The 21,466-nt window shown below is 39.5% G+C and overlaps 1 protein-coding gene across 50 annotated transcripts in view; it reads right to left on the bottom strand.

Annotated features, from left to right (window-relative positions):
* shot (dystonin-like protein short stop) overlaps positions 1 to 21,466 on the bottom strand; it is an 805,796-nt gene that overhangs the window by 24,481 nt on the left and 759,849 nt on the right. For 39 of the 50 annotated variants that reach the window (XM_076177258.1, XM_076177260.1, XM_076177256.1 and 36 more), the window contains 17 exons: positions 21,288 to 21,426; positions 20,422 to 20,628; positions 19,708 to 19,879; positions 18,425 to 18,553; positions 11,584 to 16,937; positions 10,834 to 10,988; positions 10,533 to 10,544; positions 7,496 to 9,299; positions 6,288 to 6,647; positions 5,951 to 6,150; positions 4,189 to 4,254; positions 3,880 to 3,933; positions 2,812 to 2,880; positions 2,561 to 2,689; positions 1,593 to 1,773; positions 929 to 1,046; positions 58 to 287 (listed from right to left, as the gene is read on the bottom strand). In XM_076177258.1, the coding sequence (XP_076033373.1) occupies positions 58 to 287; positions 929 to 1,046; positions 1,593 to 1,773; positions 2,561 to 2,689; positions 2,812 to 2,880; positions 3,880 to 3,933; positions 4,189 to 4,254; positions 5,951 to 6,150; positions 6,288 to 6,647; positions 7,496 to 9,299; positions 10,533 to 10,544; positions 10,834 to 10,988; positions 11,584 to 16,937; positions 18,425 to 18,553; positions 19,708 to 19,879; positions 20,422 to 20,628; positions 21,288 to 21,426 (9,379 nt within the window). The remainder of the gene's footprint in view (positions 1 to 57; positions 288 to 928; positions 1,047 to 1,592; positions 1,774 to 2,560; positions 2,690 to 2,811; positions 2,881 to 3,879; positions 3,934 to 4,188; positions 4,255 to 5,950; positions 6,151 to 6,287; positions 6,648 to 7,495; positions 9,300 to 10,532; positions 10,545 to 10,833; positions 10,989 to 11,583; positions 16,938 to 18,424; positions 18,554 to 19,707; positions 19,880 to 20,421; positions 20,629 to 21,287; positions 21,427 to 21,466) is intronic. The other 11 variants (XM_076177210.1, XM_076177220.1, XM_076177231.1 and 8 more) reach the window with 10 other exon arrangements.

Raw genomic sequence — 21,466 nt, 5'->3', positions numbered from 1 at the left:
CCCCACTGTGTTTCTTTTCATAATAGCCCCAAAGTCTACTTGAAAGCCATATCTTACCCTATATTTGCCTTCGCCCACTTGATGGACTCTGAATTTCTGACGGCAAGTACACTTGGACACTTGTCGTTGCACTTCGTCATCAATCCTCTCTGCATCCGTGAGTGGGCCCTTGCGTTCCCAGTCAGGACGAAGAGCAGCAATAAATTCTTGATAGTCGATATACCCATCTTGGTTACGGTCAAAGATGTCAGCAACAGTACTCATCTCCATGCGACTTGTGGGGAATTCTGAAAGGTATTAAACCCGATTAATGCATCAAAACATACATTAGTTTTTGAAGCTCAACAGGGACGCACTGGATTTAGAGAGGAACTAACGAGCTCAAGTTCTATGAATTATATTGTAAGTTTTAATCTTGCCAACATATTTACTTGCTTCCTTTACTCCATAATTCACCGCTGCCACCACTCTTTCACTCCCTGGTACATAGAAGTCTAATTTCCAATAGCTTTCCACCTCCTCTAACCTTTCAACCTTTAAATTCACATCCAATGTATTACCACCCTAGCTTCTTGTACACCTCTTCATCAAGCTTTTGCCTATATTTACTTTCAGCTTCCTCACCTTACATATCCTCTAAAACTCCCAGTTACTGCTCATATAGTGAAAAATGTGTAGGCAAGATACAGAATAGGGTCAGAAAAAAAACTGTTGGATATGGAAGATTAAAGAATGCACATTCTGCTCTGCCCTATCCAACACTTTCATTCTCACCAATCCTCTGACTTAACTCCATATTTCTAAATGAATTGATAACTACTCATATATCCACTGTCTTTACACCAGAAACAAATGCTGGTGACTATACATGAAGAATTCTCATGACATGTCATTAGTATAATCTACAGAGTATGGAAAGAAGACTAACTGGTCTTTATGATTCCATCCATGAACTCATCCCTGGGAACTGCTCCATCGTTGTCTGTATCCATCTTTCTGAACAAATCCGTGACACGAGACTTCTTGTGGTTCATGAACTTCATAAACTGTAATAAGCACAAACACAAAAGTTCACATTAGCATGTTACATAATTTTCATATTGAATGCTATACTACATACATACATATACCAACAGCTTTTTCCCCTTACAAGGGAGGTAGCCAAAGTCAAAAGGCCTAAATCCACTCCAATTCACCACCCCTCCCTATCTCTTTTCTTGGCTCCTTCTGGATGACAGGTCATCCCTTTACAAAGGCAATGTAACAAGACAAAGCACATCCAAATCAAGGCTGCTTCATTTAATTGGTGACCCTCTTCTCCATCCCCTTATGCAGAAAAAGAGAAGACGGGGAGAAATTCCTTCGGGCTGCATCAAAATATCATTCACACATACTCCCTCATCACCCCCATCCCCCCACCCACTCCCTTCCACACATGACAGCTTCATCTATACACATTCTCCACTCGCCCCATCTTCCGTCTTTTCCCTTCCTTCCTCTACAGACCTTTCCCTCTTTACTATCCTAAAAGTTCAATACAAAACAGCAGTCTTCAAATATGGATCTATTTGAAATATATCATATTTTCTTACCCTCTTTCTCCATTCTTCCCATGAGAAGTTTTTGAGCTTTTCGAGTTCCTGAAGATAGTTAAGTTTATCATGGAGTCTTCGCATTCTCTCCCAGGCCATGAAGCCAACGTGCTGCCATTTCTCCCACAGCTCACGAGCGCGAGGATTGCGGATATGTGGTTCATCCCGAACACTGGCTTTGCTGCAAAAGTAACAGTCAAATAAACACACTGCAATCTTCTAATCATCTCCATGCTTTTCCCTATCTATTATTTATGTACCTTAATATATCTTTTAATATTCAGTCATAAGGCTAAAACCTTTGTCCTTTAAAATATTCGGAAAAAACAAAAAAACAAAAACGGTATGATAAACAAAAAATACAAGGAACTGCTGCCTGTTAGTTAGGAACTGCCATTGTGCTGAAAAGGAGGAGGAATGAGAGCCAACTATGGCAGTATAAACAGGATCAGTACAAGGATGCTACACTATATAGAAGGTAACAGACAAATTCTATGTTATACATGGACTATTATCAATAAAGAATACACAGGCAGGTGAATATTAGTAAAAAAAAAAAATCAAACATCTGCAGGGACTACCTCAAAACAAGTTTTATGGGGTCAGCTGAATATGTGGCTGCGAGAAAAAATGAAAATATAGGTTAGGTTAAGGCTGGCTGACTGAACACCTGAGTGTCAGCAGCACATGGTGCACATACTGTATACTCTGATGCACGAGTGCTGTTAGTCATTCGGTGTTGAGGCAACAAATACTGAATGTTAGGTCTAAGCGAAGCACCAAGCATATCAGAACTAGAAAATACAAATAAAACCCATTTTTTAATTTCTCAAATTTTGTGTATTAGCAGAGGTGGTGGAAAAATATAAAGGGGAACATGTTGTACAGGCTAGAGGTAGAGGATATGTTAAGGAAAGTAGTTGTAGAAACTGTTTTATGTTTTTGGCAGCTATTAACGAGCTGCTGACCTGGCCCTTCTGCTAGACACGCTGCCCCCCCTGTCCTGCTGCTGTGCTGGTGTGGAGGTTGCAAAGCGCATGTGAGCCAGAGGCCAGTCTTTTTCACGCCCTGGAGAGGACTCGCGTGGAGGTGTGGTTCTAGTGAAATATCGAGACTTTCAGCATCAAGGCTTTCAAAAATAAGCTAGCATATATGACTCATCATAAACATCAACAAGCCTTTATGAACAAAGCACAAATACATTGATGTGGTGCTCTACCTTGCGCCAAACATCCATGGCCGGGGATATTCCCTGGTTGGTGTGATTTCTCGTACAGGTGAGGCACGACTAGAAGGGACATAGCTACATCAAATTATATCGCTAAACTCTTTCATAGTTAGCAACTTTTCTAAGCATCTATTTAATCTTTCTACCTGATGCTTTAAACTTTTGTATGAAATCCCTACCAGTTTCATTTTCATATTCAATGTAACTTTAATTTCATGTTGTTTTAAATGTGCCAATTTGTTCACTAGTCACAATGAGTTGACTACTAGTGTAATTCAAAACTGCATGCAACTGTAATTCAATGTTTAGGTTATGATAACTGGTATGGCTAGCTCATGTAGTTTAAATATTAATGTCCATAGTAGCAATATTTGTTTCCATTGTGTTTAAAAGATAAATTGTAATGAACTGTTACCAAGTAAAAATTTAGGTTATTTCTTTCAATCTAGTAATACTTGTACTTTGAAATTACAATGATTGCAAACATCATTAGTGCCTTGTTAATGCTAGTTCTCGTGACAAAATTAGCCGAACATGTGTATCGATGATGTTTCATACATCATAAAATACTATTATTTCAGAAAGACATCTCTCCTTATCCATGTTTAAACATGTATGTATAGCTAAATATGGGTCAATATAATAATGTTAATGATAATAACAGTGATAATAAAACCAATAAAAATGATTAGTTATGACTAGAAAAAAAAAATGAAATAAAAAAGTAAACAAGTAAATAATAAATAAAAGTAATATTGAATAAATAAAACAAGATAAAACGAAATTAATAAATACATAAATAATAAAATAATTGACCAGCCCAGGATTAGTTGCATTTACATATCACCATTTTTTTCCATCATAATACCGTTGTCAGTATGATTAATCTGGGTTAATGTTCTCTTTACGCACAATACTGTTAATGATGATGAAGCTAATTTTGACGAATGTATCATTCATTCAACCCTCTTCTTTCCTGTTATATCTACATGTTAAAATTCTTATCCTAATGTAGTTTGTTAATATCTCATCCAAATATGTTTTCGTATCCCTTATTACCTTGATTTTCTTGATTTGATTCCTGGTGACGATTCTCTGTCTGGGGTGATGCGGCTAAAACAACAATACATTTCAAATAAACAAAAAATCATACCTACTGTTATTCATACCCATTTTCATTAGCAAATTAAAATCAACTAAAAATATAAATTTACGAAAAAATTAAATAATTAAGAAAACCAGGAATAATTACATTAATTAGTTTACTAACAAAAGAATAACATAAAATAATATATGAACTGAGGCAATAAAACAAGCAAATGCACAAATTAAGCAAAAACAAAAACTTACAAACGCCCCTCGACCCACCTGGATCTCCGTGATGGATAATCGTAGTCAGGCGAAGACTCTCGTGGTGGACTAACACTTTCCCGACTGCAATTGCAATTTCACGAGGAAATGTTTACATGCAACATAAAAACACACACAAAAAAGGTGCAGTACTAAATCATCAACAAACACTTCACTAAAGAAATCACCCCCCCACATGCTTCAAACAGGACTGATGGGCCACTAAAGTTTAGGTCAAAGAAAAACCAAAATCAAAAGGCATCTACAAGGAAAAATTAATCCAACCAATGATAAAAAAGAACACACACCTTATATATAATAAAAGTATATCTGCAAGGATTTCTACATAGCAGACATCTAATCTACGTTATGTGTGTGTGCAAACTCCCATTCCTTAACATCAATCATGCTAATATCTATATCTATAGCAATCAAATTGATGCAACAACTCAGTGTAATAACAGGATTGGCAAAATAATGGGGTCCTGGATATGTGAAGTGTGAAATATGAAAATGACATGGAAATGGGAAGAAAGAATAAAAGGAATTTAACAGAAACTTAAATTGTAAATGTATGCTATGTAAAGTTGAAATGCAAACAATGTATATGACTAGCACAAGAAACATGGGAGTTTAACTTTGAGACTGATTATGAAAATGTTGTATAATACAACCCCATCAAACCCCTCACCTCCATCAAGAGGTGCAACCCTGAGGGCTGACACTTGGTCTTTAGAATGGGCCCCAAGATCCCTATTTAACAAATTCAACTGTATTTCTTTGCTGACAACTGACACCTACTCTCTTCTCCCTGCCACTTTGAGCCAGTGACATAGAGACCCTACACTAATACAACACCAACAACAGTCCAAAGTTTCTTCCCATAGAGATCTGTGGGAGGTCCTAAGGACTCTTTCCAGCCATTGTGCAGCTGCAGGTTTTCCACTTAGTAAAACTTGAGACACTATCTGATGTTATGCTAAGGGTGGGTAGATTGAAGAACCACTGTGTAGACTTGTGTACATATCTTTCTCATGTGATGCTCTTTGGGACAATGCTTACAAAGATGTATTTGTACAAGATTTGAGGAAATTGTGATGGAATTGTGAGAAACTAAAATAGAATGTTTGAAGTCTGTTAAGAAATGCATATTCAGTAAAGATACATTAACTTGTGGAGTAAATGATACAAAACAGCTCAGGTCATACTGAATGAATGTATGATAATTGCAGGCTCTGAGACAGGACCCAACAAACATTACTATCCTGTATATCACATATGAGTAAGTGCAAACTCTACCTATTCTAAAGTGCAACTGAACTTTGTTCTTGACAAAGTTAGCCTTAATCACTGAAGACAAGAGTAAGAGAGGATGTTCATTCATGCTAAAACAAATAACTACGACTTATCATGTTGCATAATGTGGCTCTAATCATGCTTTAAGCAGTGTTGTATTGAAATCTCACCTAGAGTACTTATCTGTAAAACTTACTGCAATATTATTCCAACCCTCATATCAAAGCCCACTTGGTAGACATTAGAACCACTTCTGTGCACTGAATAATATGACTGAGTGACATGTGTACCATGACTAGTGACTAACAATGTGATGTGCAACAACTTCCAAACACAAAACGTGTTTCAACTATTTTTGTACATTAATAGAAACCTATCTAAACTTTCATTACTAAAACTTTAAAGTACACACTAAGACAAACTGTACAGCAAACCACACAAATCCAGCATAACTAGTAACAAAGTTCATGCATTGCAGTCTTACCCAGGTGATCCTCGAGACCGTCTCTTGCCCTGCTGTGATAGCGAGGGTCTTGGTTTGGAAGGCTTGCATATGCTGACCACATCGTTTTCTTTGGTCTGCATCTCATCCATGAATTCTTTGTGGTCTGCGATAAGACCTTCAATGAGGGGAATCTCCTCGGGTAGAGGTTCAGCTTCTAAGGTAGTGAGATTGTTCTCAGCCTGATAAAAATGAAAAGCATGTTTGCATTACTCAAGGTCTATCTAGAAAATGTTACATTTAAGAAATAAATTCATTATTCTATTTGCCAATCTAAATTTTCTATAAAAATGTAAATAGATATGAAGAACAAAAATACCTGGACAAGCCAAGCCATGAGTTCATCCAATAGACTACACAGGTCCCGAAGACTACGGAGGTGATCTGCGAGCCTAGTTTCTCTCTGCCGAGCCCAAGACGTGACCTCTTCCCATCTTGACTGGATGATGGTGATCCAGTGTTTAATGGTGGCAATGCCATCAGGATGGGCTTTGCTTAGGATGTCTTCTGCAAGAGCAATGGTATCGTCTTTTTCCTTCTCCTTTTCCTTCAGTTCATTCATGAAAGCTTCGTGCTCTGTGATCTGTTGTCGAGTTTCATCCTCATCCTCTGGCAAAGGCCCTGCATACCGCAGCTTCATCTCAGCATCAGAGAGCCAGTCAAGGAGCATATGTACAACCTGATGAAAGGAAATTTGTTGTAACTGATTAAAGATTGTTCTTGGCATTGTTAGAATAAAGGCATGCAACAATCATATTATGCTGATAAAATGGGGTCATACAGGTGATAAAGGATAGAACCAAGTTGGGACTGAATAAGTTAAATTTGCATTATTTTTGAAGATTAGCTTCAGTCCATAGGGGTTCTCATAAAGTCACTAAAATATATATGTAAAACATCTATAAAAACAATTACAGTGAGACCTCTCATTAATGGGTGTTAATTAGCTGTGTTTGTGGTGTTTAAAGTGTTTTTGGTGCTGTTTTTTAGTGCGTGCAATCACTATGCCAACCAAAAACCACTCCAAAACACCGAAAACAACGCAAACACAGCTAATTAACGTCCATTAATGAGAGGTCTCACTGTACTGACTCAAGTTTCACTGACCGGAAACCTATAACCCCACATCAGTTGGCAATGGTTCCCTGACCCCCTCGTGAATCTCCCAAGGAAAGGACAACAGACTGTTATCCATAATTGTATTTATGTGGGATTATTTCTATGTCAGAAGTTTATAGTAGCAAGATGTGGCTGTCAATTTTCCCTAAGGAAAATATGGAGGAAATGTATTTGATATTGATTTAGTCATTTTGGGTTTGGTCTAGACACCAAGTGTCAGCCCCTTGTGGTAGCACTTTTAAATGGAAGTGAAGGTCTTGACAGATTTTGAAGGTAAATAACAGGGAGAGGATTCTTACTTCTTTCTTGCAGGGAAGTGTTACTGGTTTCCCCTAAACATATTAAATGAGCAATGATTTGTAAAGCATATAGAGAATAATAAATCAAGGCATTTACTCGTTACTTTACCTTGTGTAGTTTCTCAGCTGCTTGTAGAGCTTCTTCTAACCGTAGCGACCGGACTTCAGTAGCTGTCTCCACTTTCTCCCAGGATGCAACCAGTTCAGTAATTTGAACACGGATTGTGGCCGCATCTTCTTCGGTGGCTTTCAAGAGAAGTTCATCGGCTGTTTGACGAACACTCTCGACCTGAGTGGACCTGTTCTTCATCTCAGCACAGAACGCCTTGTGCTGTTCCACTAAAGCCATAACTGTGTCCAAATCACCGTGTACTGGACCGTCTTCAACCAGGCCTATCTCTACCTTCTTCAGCCAGTCTAAGAGAGCCTGGATGGCATCCTTGAACTGACCAGTGAAGAGAAGAGCCTCTTCGAGCTTTCTCTGACGGTCTACACTCTTCTGACAAACGTTGTTCCATTTGTTCTTAAGGTCAGTCACCATCTGTTTCAGAGTTTCCTCATCAGTCTTTGGTGCTTTGCCTTGCAGGTTCCTGCCCATTTTCATGGTGCTATCGTAGCTTGGCTGCTTGGCGCCCAGTGCTTTCTGGAATTCCTTGTGCTTGGTAATCTGTGCCTTGATTTTAACAGGGTCATTGCCAACATTAGCAGCTAATTCATCTAACGTCTTCTCAGCGTCATCAAGCCATGTGATAAGGCTGGCCCAATTGTCGTTGAATTCCTTGGCTTCCTTGAAACCTAGGTCTAAAGCTCTTGTCCTTTCAGCAGCCTTGGACACAACCTTTTCCCATCTGTGTTGTACAGAAACCAACAAATTCTTAATGAGGATTACATCTTGCTTCTGACTGAAATACTTGAGGTGGGTTCCTTTCTTGTCTAAATTGAGCATGACTTCCCGATGGGCAGTGACATCTTTCTTGAAGTTGTTGTGCTCCTCTATCTGTTGTAGAATGACGTCAAGAACACGAGATACTGGTTGTTGACCATTGAGCAAGTTCTCCGCTTCTGTTAACCAATCCACAAATGCCTGAAGGGCATCATGGAACTCTGTGGCTTCTTTGAGAGCAATTTCAAGCTTAATCTTCTTGTCATTGGCTCTATTCATGACACTCTCCCAACGCTGTTTCAAAGTACGCAAGTTGTGATTCAAATTTGTAGCAGAACCTTCACGAGACCGTTTCAGATATTCTTGACCCTGCTGGAGTGTACTTTCTACCTTTGATCGATTTTCCTCTAGGTCATCATAGATCTCCATGAATCGAAGTAGCTGTTCTTTCGCAGTTTCCGGTAGTCCACCCACAGGTTTAGATGTTGATAATGCAGAGTCAATTTCTCCTAGCCATAGGAGGAGGTCCTGGATTTCTGCATTAAAGATCTGGGCCTCACGAAGAGCATTCTCCAAATCACTCTGTTTCCCAACAGCCTTCTCCTGTAGGTCACTCCATTTCTTGTTAAGCTCCTGAAGTTTGTTTTGTGTATTAGAGGCATCTTCTGAGCCTTTGTCAGCTTCAATAAGTTGTCGTCCAGCATCGTTGAGGGTATCTACACTAGACTGGTGGGCCTGAATGTCGTTAATGGTTACTTTGAGCTTCGCCAGTTCAACCTCTATCACTTGAGGATCTCCAAAGACGGGTTTCAGATCGTCTAAGTTTTTGCTTGTTCTCTCAATCCAAACCATGAGTTCTTTGAGGGCATGCTGGAACTGGCCGAGTTTGAGAAGTGCATATTCCAGGTCACGCTGCCGATCCACGATACCCTTGAGAAGTTCATCCCAGCGATGGTTGACCTCTCCCAAAGGCTCCATAATGGCAGCAGCTTGATCTGCAGATGTACGCTCCTTCAACTCTTGAGCTTGCCTGCAAGATGCAAGGAGTCATTCTATGAAGCTTATGATAACTTGAAATTAACAATTGAAATATATATCAATAAAAGAAATGAATTTCTGTTCAAAGTAATAACTGAAAATTTCCATATATTAAGTGCAGCTAACCTCAACATGCTACTACAATAACTTAAAAAATAAAATAAATAAATAAAAATCACACACACTAATATATAACTAACAACACTGTAACAAAACTATTGTCCAGGTCTATCCTAGCCCACCTTGACCTAAGCCTTATGCATGATATATTCCAAATGTAACACCACTCTATTACAGAAAATATATATATATATATATTGAAAGCCAAATTATGTGGAATGGCAGTGTGTCTTAATCACTAACCATAATCCAACATGCACATCATTCCTCATTACCACACCAATAATAACAGCCACTAGCACCTGCTATGGCAGACTGGCAGCTTAGCATGGACTGCTATGGCACGCTGTGTTGCCTAATATGACATTTTACTTGGTCTATCATGACCTGCACAAGAGGGCTGCCTTAAACACTGCACTTAGTTGGGCCTCAAATGCTGTGACTTTTGATAACTTGGACTCTTTCAAAGCTGGGACATTTCCTATTGAATGTCCCTTTACCACATTACTATCACTTGTAAAATCAAAGCACATAAAAAAGAAACAAAATTTTAATATTTACTTAACTGTTAAGCACATTTGGCTTGATAAAAGTTTTAAAAGGACTTGCATATTATATAAAACTTCATAAAGGCATGAGAAAGCTTATTTGTTACATTCATAAACAACTTTTTTGTACTGAAACCAATGCCTTAGACTTACGCAGCGCTAATCCAAGACACCAAGGCAAGCATTATCTATAAATTGCCTGAGTGCAGCTTTGTTTATTTTAAAGCTCACATTTTCAAATAGCTGAGAACGTTACGGGAACAGTCTGAGCTTTTGAGGCCCTATTGTATTGTATTGTATTATTTTACTATGCTAGTCATTATACTGGGTAGCCACAATCTTACAAAATCATATGGTCTATGACTACAGTAGACTTTGATTCATGGAGTCCATGTAAGTGGTTCTTTATATGTGTTAAGTGATTCTGCAGTAGCAGCTGACTCCCCTTGTGCCAGTCCTAGGGTAAACTAAAAAAGCCTTGGTAAGCTGTGTAATCAACTAAACACATTATGCACAAAACTCTTGGTAAAAGCAATCTTCCTGGTTTTATGACTTGCCTTCTTAGGCTCCTGATGGTCAGCAAAGAGAAAGGGGGAAAAGGTGGAAAGTTAGAAGACATGACATATATGCATGTCTACATTTAAATTCTGTACACATTATTTTTTTTTTTTAATTCCCTCTTTATGTTTATGGATTTTTACAGGGAAGTTGAATTCATGTAGGTTATACGAGGTTATATTATCTGCAGATTTGTATGGAGTGGTAAACAGAAGATATTTTCTCCTTCAAATAATATACACTCCCATGACATATGGGTCATTTAGGTGCGAGAACTCTTAGCTCTATAGTTTCACCCACCTGTTGAGAGCTTCCACCTTGACCATATGTGGATCCACTTCATCCTTGAACTTCTGTAATTGTGTAATCTGTCCCTTAATAGCCTCAATATCTCCAGCAATAGCACCCATTCCTTTGAATTTGTCTTCTGCCTTTTCAAGGAACTCAAGCATACTCTGAAAATTAAGTTATTCCAGACAAATTAGATTTTTTACAACAATAAAAACAATACATTTCCATTTGGAAAATTTCTTACATACAGACAGACACCAACAGGTGTTTTTAAATATACACCCACCCCTCGTCCATCCAAAAACCCGTTTATCATCCTTTCTATCTTAGCACCTTAAAGATGAAGGGTCATCCCTGTCACACTGCTAATATTAAAGGCAATACACAACTTTCCCACAGCTAGGCCTGACATCCAAGATCTGGTTTACCCCAATATATGGCAATCTCCTCCCCTATCCCCTCATCCATGTAAGAAATTTATGGAGCTGATAGGAACATCCCTCCAGGTTACTTGATTTCTTCATCCATTTGTAATCTCTCCATGTATTCCTGTTTTGTTTGCTCTTTCTATGCTAAATATATTACTCTTGCATCCAATGATCCCTTTCACCTTATCCCTCCACATAATTTTTTGACTTCCCCTCAAGTTCCTTTCATTCACTTCTGCTTTCTATACTTTGGCTGGGACATAAAATCTCCCCACAACATTCGCAGTCTGAAGGCCAGATACCCAAAATATCTTTTGTCTAGAATACATACCTTAAGTGTGTCATGGAACTCCATTGCCTTCTCCATGGCATCGATGAGATTTTCCTCTCGTTTGGCATACAAGGCAGTCACAGTATCCCAAGCATAGTCCAAGTCTTCAATGTTCTTCTTCACTTCAGGCTTTTCTGCATCTCCGCACAAGTTCATCAAGTCTTGACCAGTCTGCCGCACCTGCTCCACTTCGGGCTTTGTCTGATCAATCTTGTTCTTAATCAGGTTGAGTTCATCACGCTGTTGTTTGATAGCCTGAGGTTCAACGGCCACAGGTTCTTGTGCCTTGAGAGTTTCCTGCAATTCTTTCAGAGCAGACATAACACCCTGGAGTTCCTCCCAGAACTTCTCAGCAATGGCAAGAGCATCCTCTAGGGTCTTTCCACGTTGTTTTGTGGCCATTTGGACCATATCCCACAGTTTGTTGAGACGATCCAGTTTTGCCTTGATGTCACGAACAGCAGGATCATTTCTGGATGCTTTGTTGATGACATCTTCTGCTGCAGCCTTAACAGCCTCAAATGCAGATTCTTTCCTGTTAAGATCATCAATAACAGTGTTGTTTTCTTGCTGCTGCTCACAGATCTTCTCTGGATGGGCTGAAACAGGTTCTGCATTTTTGACCTGATCAGCAGTTTCAGTCAAAGCAGATAGCATACCATCCAATTTGTCAGCAAACTGGCTCGTTTCTTGCATGGCGTCTTCAAGAGCTTGTCCTCTCTCTCGGAGACTAGTCTTCAGAAGATTGTATCGTTGGTTAACAGATTCAAGGATGTCCTGGACCTTATTGCCATCTTCTTCGTTGACTAATCTAAGAAGAGCACCTCCAGTCTTATTGAGCTTGTCCAAGAGAGGTTTGTGGTCTGCAACAGACTGCAAGAAAGCCTTGTTCTTTTCCATCTGGCGCATGATTTGGTCAGCCCTAAGAGTAGGTGTGTCAAGAACCAAGGCTTCATTTTCGATAACAGAAAGCCAATCTTCCAGTTCTTGATGTGTTTCAAAGAAGTGTTCAGCAAGTGGTAAGGCTTGTTCAAGAGTGGAAAGTCTGTCTGATGATAACTTAGAGACTGATAACATTGTTTCCTTGAGATCATCCATCTTTTCTCTAAGTTCTGTAGTGTCTTCATGCTGAGGAGCTTCTCGCAGAACCTTCTTGCCATTTGACAGTACATCACGCACACGACCTTTCTGACTAGCTACATCATCGTTGAGAGCCTTGTGTTCCTTGAGCTGCACGCGAATCTCCTCAGGATCAACACTTGGTGGTTCTGCTTCCCTAAGTTGTTCCTCGACTTCACGGAACCAGCCAAGCAATTCATCAATGTCTTGGGTGACTTCCTGTGATCGCTGCTTCGACATCTGGATTCTCTCCATACGTCTCTGTATCTGTTCACAAATCTGTTCAAACCTCCTGTTGTCACGAGTCACCAAGCCTTCAATCGTGGATGCACCTTCACCAGGAGAGATCTGGCACAGTTGAGGCCCAACAAGGTTGACTGCTTCTACAAGAGGACGATTATCTTGGATCTCCTGGGCCAATCGCTCAATCTCTTCCTCCAACAGCCCTTGGCCAGAGGAATCCATGCTCTGTAGCTGACCTTCCACTGAAAGCATCCAGGTGCCCAGGCGTTCATGGGCACTGTGGAACTGCTGAACAAGCGGAAGAGCCTCATTGGCAGACTTGTGAAGGTCTGTAGCCTTGGCACTAAGGTCGTTATAGCGTCTCTGGATGGAATCCAGTTTGTCTTTGAGCTGAAGAGCTTCGTCACTGGAAATGTGCTTCATGAGCTGTGATCCAGCATCCATGACTTCCGTTACCTGCTTCTCGTGGATGACTACTTCCTCACCTAACTCCGTAAGTTCATCCATTTGCTCGAGCAGTTTCTCTACAAAGACGGACAAAATGCGGTATTTTAAAAGACGAGCTTCCATTTCATCCATCCATGACAAAAGGTCTTCGTAAGTAAGAACCAAGTGTCGTAGACCAACCTTGGACTCCTGCAGAAGTCGTCCAAGAGCTTCGGAGTCTTCGACCAGTTGTTCGTACCTGTCTGTTGTTGCATGGAACCTATCAGCTAGAGCATTGGCTTCATCATCACCAACCAGCTTCATGAGTGACGAAGCAACATCGGTGAGCTCATCAAATGCTGGCTTTTGTCCAAGGATTTCATCATGGAGATTGTCATGCTCTTCAATCAACTGTTGGATCTTTTCTTCATCTGATGGTACAGTACTCATTTCCTTCAGTTTCTTTTCACTTCTATCAAGCCATTCCATAATCGGGTTCAGTTTGTCCTGGAATGCCTTGGCCACCTTAAGAGCTTCCTCCAGAGCATTCATTCGGTCCTCTGATCTTGCATTAGCATCATCATACCTACCCAACAGGTTATCAAGCTGGCCTTCAACTTGTGCCTTCTCGGATGGCTCGAGATCTGCAGCAAGACTACGACCCATGTCTAGAAGACCTTGCATCTCGTTCTGCCTGTCCAGGAGCATCTTTCTCAAGAACTTCTGTTCTTGTGCTTGAGCTTTGACCACAGAGTAGTCGGCGGAGATAGGAGCTTGGTTCTCCATCATCTCTTCGAAGTTGCTCAGCCATTGTATCATGCTGTCAAGTGCATCTTGGAACTTGCCAGATTGGATCAGTCCCTTATCCAGGGCCTTTTCACGGTCTCCTATCATCTGCTTCAAGCTGTTCCACAAGTTGTTCATCTTCTCTAAATCATCCTCCAACTCAGTGGTGTTAACTCCTGTGGAAGCACTCTGAATAAGTCCCTGACCGACTTTGTTGCACTCATTGACATGTTTACCCAATTCCTCAACATGCTGGGCCTTGAAAGCCTTGAACTCTTCCTGCTGAGCTCGAATAATGTCAACATCAGCCCCAACAGGCTTGAAGGATGAACCTTCATTATCTGCTTCTTTGATGTCATCCATGAGATTACTGTACTTATCATAGAAGTCTTCCAGCTTCTTCAGAGTTACGTCAAGATCTTTACCCCGAACTTCACTCCTGTCTTGGATCTTCTTAATTTGTCTTTCCAGCTGCTTCACCTGGTCTTCGATAGAACGGTTATTTGCAGTAAAGCCTTGAGATACTAATTCCTCTAGAGCTGCCTTGGCATCACTAACCTCCTCGGTCTTCTTGTCCACCTTACCTAGGAAAGACTGTAGCTGCTCAATTTGATTGCAAACTGTCTTTATGTCCCTGGCAACAGGGCCCATGCTGTCAAGCTCATCATCTAACCCAGTGAGTTCCTGGGCAAGATTCTTGACTTGACCTGTGAACTGGTTGACAGCTTGAGATGCTTCTTCAAGATCACTGCATCTGTCTTCTAGTTTACCCTTGAGATCTGTATATCTGTCCGCTAGTTTCTCAACTTCCTCTTGGATGTGACCAGCATCAGAACAAAGAGCATCAGCTTTATCAAGAAGATCAGTACCTTTGTCTGCAACTTGATCCATCTGCTGGCCAAGATTTTTGGCTTCCTCCAAGAGTGCCTTCATCCTCTCAAGGGATTTGGCATCCTTGTTGGCTGCAAGAGAATCATGAGATGCTAACTTGTCTTCACACCTCTGAAGGGAATGTCCTAAGTCACGAGCCTTTTCGTTGAATTCTGAGAGCTTTTGTACAATGTCATCTAAGGCCTGAGCTCTTTCAAACACCAAAGCATTGATCTTATCCCAACGCTCCTTCATGTACTCGAGCGAGTTCTGCACGTGCTCGTGATCAACGTCAGTGCACCCAATGAGACTTTCACCTCCTGTCTTGTTGTTTTCAAATTCTCCACTGTGTCTGGAGACATCATTCTTGAAGGATTGAATTTCCTTAATTTGTTTTTCAACAGCTCGCTTATTGAAAGCAATGGGTTCGAGATTATCCAGTTTATCTTCTGCTTTATCTAACCATGGGTTGAATTTGTCCTGCATCTTGTGGAACTTGTTACAAACATCCATACACTTCTGTAGGCGTGTGCGGCGATCAACTGCAGCTTTACGCAGATTGTCCCAGTCTTTCTTGATTCCATCTAATGTTTCTGATAGCTGTTTATTGATTTCCTTTCGTGGAGCCTTGGCTACAATCTCCTTACCTTTGTTTATCATCATAATTACTTCATGTTCCTTGCCCATGAGATCCTTGTAGATTGGCTCGAAGTCTGAAACTTGATTACTAAGTACGTCTATATTTGCAGAAACAAGAAGCTGATCCTTGAGGGCTGAAGCCTGCTCACCTAACCAGTCCATGATGTCATGACAAGAGTTACCAAACTCTTCCTCATCCTTGAGTGAGGTTTCTAATTCGGACTTGCGATTACCAAGCTTCTTTTCCAAGTTGTTAAACATTCGGTTAAGCTGTGACAATTTTGATTTGATGTCGGACTTGGAGGAAGGATCAGAGAGAATAGACACTAGATGTTCGCCTAGACCCTCGAGGTCAATCATCGGTGACCTCACGTTCTCAAGACCTTGTTCGAGTTGTTCAATCATGTCAAGTTGTTGAGCCGAATCTGCTCCACTTGTCATTACTTCATCATAATCATCACCAAGTTTCTGAAGAATCTCATGGAGTTTGTTGTATGTATCATAGAAGTCCTTGCTTGCATCTGAGGCTGCATTCAAGGCAGAATCCCGTGCGTCTAACTGACCGAGAAGCTCAGTCCATTTGTTATTGATGGTGTCTAATTTACTGCTAATATTCTTTGCTGCAGGAGAGCTGGGATCAAAGGAGGCTATGATGTGGTCTCCTGTATCATTGAGGTCATTAAGCTTAGGTTCTTGTGCCTGGAATTCATCCCTAAGGACTTGTACCTGCTGGGCCTGCATTTGTACCATGCGTGGGTCTGATGCTATGGGACCAAGGACAGTCATCATCTTGTCCTTGGAATTCAGCCATGTTGCCAAGGCATCATAGCTTTCCAAGAAACCTTTTGTGCCTTCGAGAGCAGCAAGACGGTCCTTGAGTTTGCTGAGGAGGTCACGGTGCCTATCACACACACTGTCCAGCTGATCTTGAATTATGTCTGTTCCTGGGGCATTTGGCCTTCTCTTGACAAGGTCTATTACCTGGGTCTTGAGGGACTCTATAGAGGGTTGTTTCTCATGCAAATCATCCAAGACACCCTTTAACTGCTTTGTGACCTTATCAGCTTCATCCTTTGTGGTTGGCAAGACATCACGAGGAATACCGCGCTCACACTTGTCTAGGGACAAAGTCATGGCACGAAGGGCGTCACTCAACTTCTTCAATTCACTCCTCATGACTTCCAGGTCATTCTGGCGATCAGTAAGTCTCATACCAATCATGTCATATCGGGAATTGATCTCGAGCAGTTCTTTCTGTACGGGACTTGAGTCTGCAAGGAAAGGTGAATACAGTGTTTTTATTTTGAAATGAATATTTTTGCACTTTTTCCAAAACACTTAATCCATAATTATTGCATACCAACCAAGCCTTATCTATTCATATATACATCATGTGGAATAAATACATTAAAGAATAGTTTGGGCTTTAACCACAAAATCTTTATGCTCATACTGAGCAGAAGCTATCATTCTAAATCTAATTATACAAAATACTACTTTCAAAGTCATGCTGAAAGTCTGTATTGCCAAATCCTTGTTTTTATATACATGCTACAGAACCAAATAATCCTTTCTCTATTCCATTTCTTGCAAGAGCAAGCCCTTCAACCCTTTTCTGTAATGATGACACCCCTTCTGCTGACTGAATTGATAACAATTTAAAAATACCAGTGAGGTGACATCGCCAAGAAAAGGACTGAACACACATGCAAACATTGTATATAAATCATACCTTACTCTATTCACATCCATGCAAATGTCCAACACCAACAGTGTTGCCAACTAACACCAAAATATATTCTGACCATGTCTCCCAAAGACCTTTGTGTGTATAACCACTAGTTGAGTATTTGAAGAACAGCTACCTCGCTAACAATACAGTTTGTGTCATCAGTGAAGATTTAATGAACAATAACGGTCAGATAAAAAATAATTCTAATACCTAAACAAAGCAGCTTTGTACATTCAATGCACAGGTGTAACTTTGTGTATATACATGGGTTCCAGCTATGTCATTATTACATTGTACCGATATGACAACCAGTATTTTCAGGATTTGGGGCAGGGAACTAACAAATGTAGTAAATATAGCATAATAACAATGTACCTGATATTACAACCAATTTTTCTCAGAATTTGGGGCAGGGAGCTAGCAATTATAACATTAAAAGTTTCATTTTATAGGATATTCTACAGCAGCAGTGTTGAAATCTAAATGAGCCAAGATGCAAAGCATACAGCAACAAGAACAAAGATGACTGGGATAGTACATATATTATCATATCTGAAGGAAGATGAGGTGCAAAGCTTTCCTGCAACTATTCAGCAAACCAGTTTACTTGTAAGCTAACAGTAAATTAGTTTAAATGACCTAAGCCAAAGTTCCTCAATAGAAGATAAACTCTACAATGTACAACTAATGAAGATGGTTACTTCAAGTAACTAATTTCCTTTTCCAATGTGTCACTACATGTCAGAGTAAATTAGTAAGCTACATACTGTACATGGTTAATCCAATGTTAAGTATGTGTGTACTTTTTCTATGGTTACAATACATTGTTAATAAGAACTATGACATCCCATAGTACCAGGCGGAGGAATTAACAAGACACCAATACTTTAACTAAAGAAGGTATGTACAATAGTTCATGATACCAGGGTTACTGTTCAAAGCAGGCCACCTATAATTTAACCTTTCCATAAACATTTATATCTCATTGATTCTGAGGCACCTGTAGGACCATGAAAGGTCACTAACCATCCATGTTGTAGCCTTCCTGCGATGCTCTTCTGCTCGAGTACCCTGAAGCTGGGCTGTGACCGTTGTAACCATGAAGAAGTTTGTGGGATGGAGAAGGACTTCTTGCGTCCTGGGATACACGTCGCACTACAACACCACAATTGCACTTACAATTTGCACAGATACTACAAACATGCAGAACTTAAGGGCCCAACATGTAGGGCATTAACCATACATGGAAGCGTTATAAACAATAATACTCATACTTGTGCAAGTCTCTTTCAGGGTTGTCTTGACAGTTTGATAATCATTGATGATAAAATTCTAATCTTAGAAACAATGGGTGGTAGATGGGAGTGGCATTGGTGTGATTGGGTGCATGCCTTCGCTGGCTATGTCCTTTATAGGGATGAAAATGCCCTTGGTACATAGACTTTGTGAAGAGAAATGTGAGTGAAGTAAAGAAAAAGAAGAAGAAGAATAAGAAATCTAATATATACAGCTTTGATGAAACTGTGGCATAATTTATTAATTACTCTCTGTAAATTCTGTTCAGGATGTTGACATTCACAATGACACTCATTACACACTCCCCCTCCATCACTGCTAAAATGATTCTAAGTCATCTTTGTTTATGTGTTTGTGTTATTACCTGATAGTCTTTTCAGCAGTAGTGAAGCAAGCATAAACGTCCTTAAAACAATTGCATATCATGAAGTGATATGAGGAATCTTCTGTGGGTTCAGTGATATTGAAATGCAAGAACTCAATGAGAAGAATAACTTTAAAAACCGCATTTGAAAGAGTTGAAAATGCAATACTGTCAAGTTACCCTTAAAAGAAAAGAAAAAAAAAACATTCCAAAAGAAAAATAATAATGATATTCTGTATGATAGCAAAATTCTAATATAAAAAAGAAAAGAAAAAATTATTCACTCTAGAATATTTCTAACTAAAATACACAATTAAAAATATAGAAAAAAAAAAAAAAAATTATACATAAAACTCAAGAGATGGTAAAAAAAAAAAAAAAAAAAAAAAAAAAAAAAAAAAAAACACACACAAACACAGCAAACTTTATTTTCAACCAGCTAAAACACCATCAAGAACAGACTGTGCAGTCATACAAGCTTGTCACAACCAGCTTCATAATACTACTGCATATCATAAATCCAAGCACAAAATGAAAACACACCCTAAGAATCTTGTTTCATACATAGATAATAATAAGATAAAGCAATCACCAGCATAAAGCTGCTGCAACACCTCTGCTCTAATATTTGAAATTTCTTGTAATTTACCTGATCCCTTGAGAGGTGATGTGATGGATGGTCTCTTAACAGGAGTAACCGAGGATCTTCTTCTCGTTGGGCTTTCTGGTCGCTCACCACGAAGAAGGGCATCATAGATGTTGCCGAGCTCATTAACCTTATCCACAGTGGTGGCATAGTCACGATGTTCCTTTACAATGGGCTGTAAGGACAAAAATTAAATGAAATTTCACTTATGATGCAAACTGCATTTCACAGTAAAAGAAATGAAAATTTAAGACATGATGTAATTATGGTCTAGTCATTCACAAAGGTGGGAATATTTTCATAAGTATGCATGTCTCAGTTTTTTTTAAGAAATCATAACTTCTCTTTAAATGGGTAACATTAATTGGAAAAATATATACATATACCAAAGGCTTTTTCCCCTTACACAGGGGGTAGCCAAAAAGAAAAAGGCATAGAAACCACTCCCACCCATTCCATTTCCTATATATTCCACTCCCTTCCACCCTCCTTCTTATCTTGGCACCTCCTGGATGTTGGGTCATCCCTGCATCCTGTCCACTGCCCTGGGTCAGAAGCAGTGTCACAAGACACAGCACATCCTCAGCAAGGCCGCTTCATAAATTCGGTGACCCCCCTCTCCGTCCCTCCCATTGGAAAAATAGTCAAGTATAACATCATTCTTTTTGGGAGGGGATAACAGTGCATGATTGATTTTATTCTTGTTCTTACACTTACCTTGATATCGTCAATCTGTCTCTTGACGCTATCCTGATCTAAACCAATTGGTTCGAGTTCGTCTAACGTAGTTTCAGTTGTGGTAACCCATTGCATAACCTTATCTCTCAGCTGCTCATATGCAAGCAATTGTTCTGATCTTTCTTTGCCTGCTCTTGCTCTGTCGTCTAGAGTTTCATTCAGTTCCTTCCACTGTCCTTCCAAATTCTGTAACAAACAAAATACTGATGAAACTTCAAAGATTAACAGAAATGATAAAACTTCAAAGATTAACAGAAATGATAAAACTTCAAAGATTAACAGAAATGATAAAACTTCAAAGATTAACAGAAATGATCAAACTTCAAAGATTAACAGAAATATCATTGTACAAATATGAAATGTTGTTCATAAAACTGCACAACTTATTTCGGTCTTTGAAAAATCTAGTCTCTCCAAATTATGTATTTTCAGATTTATTCAACCTATGCAATGCATTTAATCACATCAATTAACAAAAATTTCATAGAAATATTAAGACTTGGTTTGCTATTTCCAATCCCCATTATGTATCCCAAGAAACTGTGATTCTATTTGGTTTTATAATCTTTATGGGAATCTGGAACAAATCTTTCCACTTACTCTTCTTGATAACCCTCCCATTTTTCCTCATCTTGATTCTAATTTCCTTGCATTAACACTGGAGTACTATTAAATGCATCCAAGCAATTATTATGCAATTATGACATTGAAAAACAGTAGGTAGATGACGATGTTGGCAAGATCAAATGTAAATGCACACCCTTTACACTTCTACCTCTGCTTCACAATCTTTCCCCTATTTTCAGGGATGAATGAGATACACCACAATGACCTCTACTCCTCACCTTGATCTTATCTTTGACAGGTGCGGTATCAGTCACGTCTTTCTTAGTAACCAGACCCTTGCCAGTCTTTATCATATCATCGAAGTCATCAGATCTGGCATCACGAAGGGATCTGATTTCATCAATCTTTTGAGAGTAGCTGCAAAGGGTGAAAACAAAACACGTGTTAAATATTCATA

This window comes from Oratosquilla oratoria, chromosome 40 (assembly GCF_046742065.1).
Source record: "Oratosquilla oratoria isolate Oo_2021 chromosome 40, ASM4674206v1, whole genome shotgun sequence".
In the NCBI taxonomy this organism is placed as follows: Eukaryota; Metazoa; Arthropoda; class Malacostraca; order Stomatopoda; family Squillidae; genus Oratosquilla; species Oratosquilla oratoria.
Note: the sequence above shows the minus strand (reverse complement) of the source record. Positions and strands in the feature narration are given on the sequence as shown.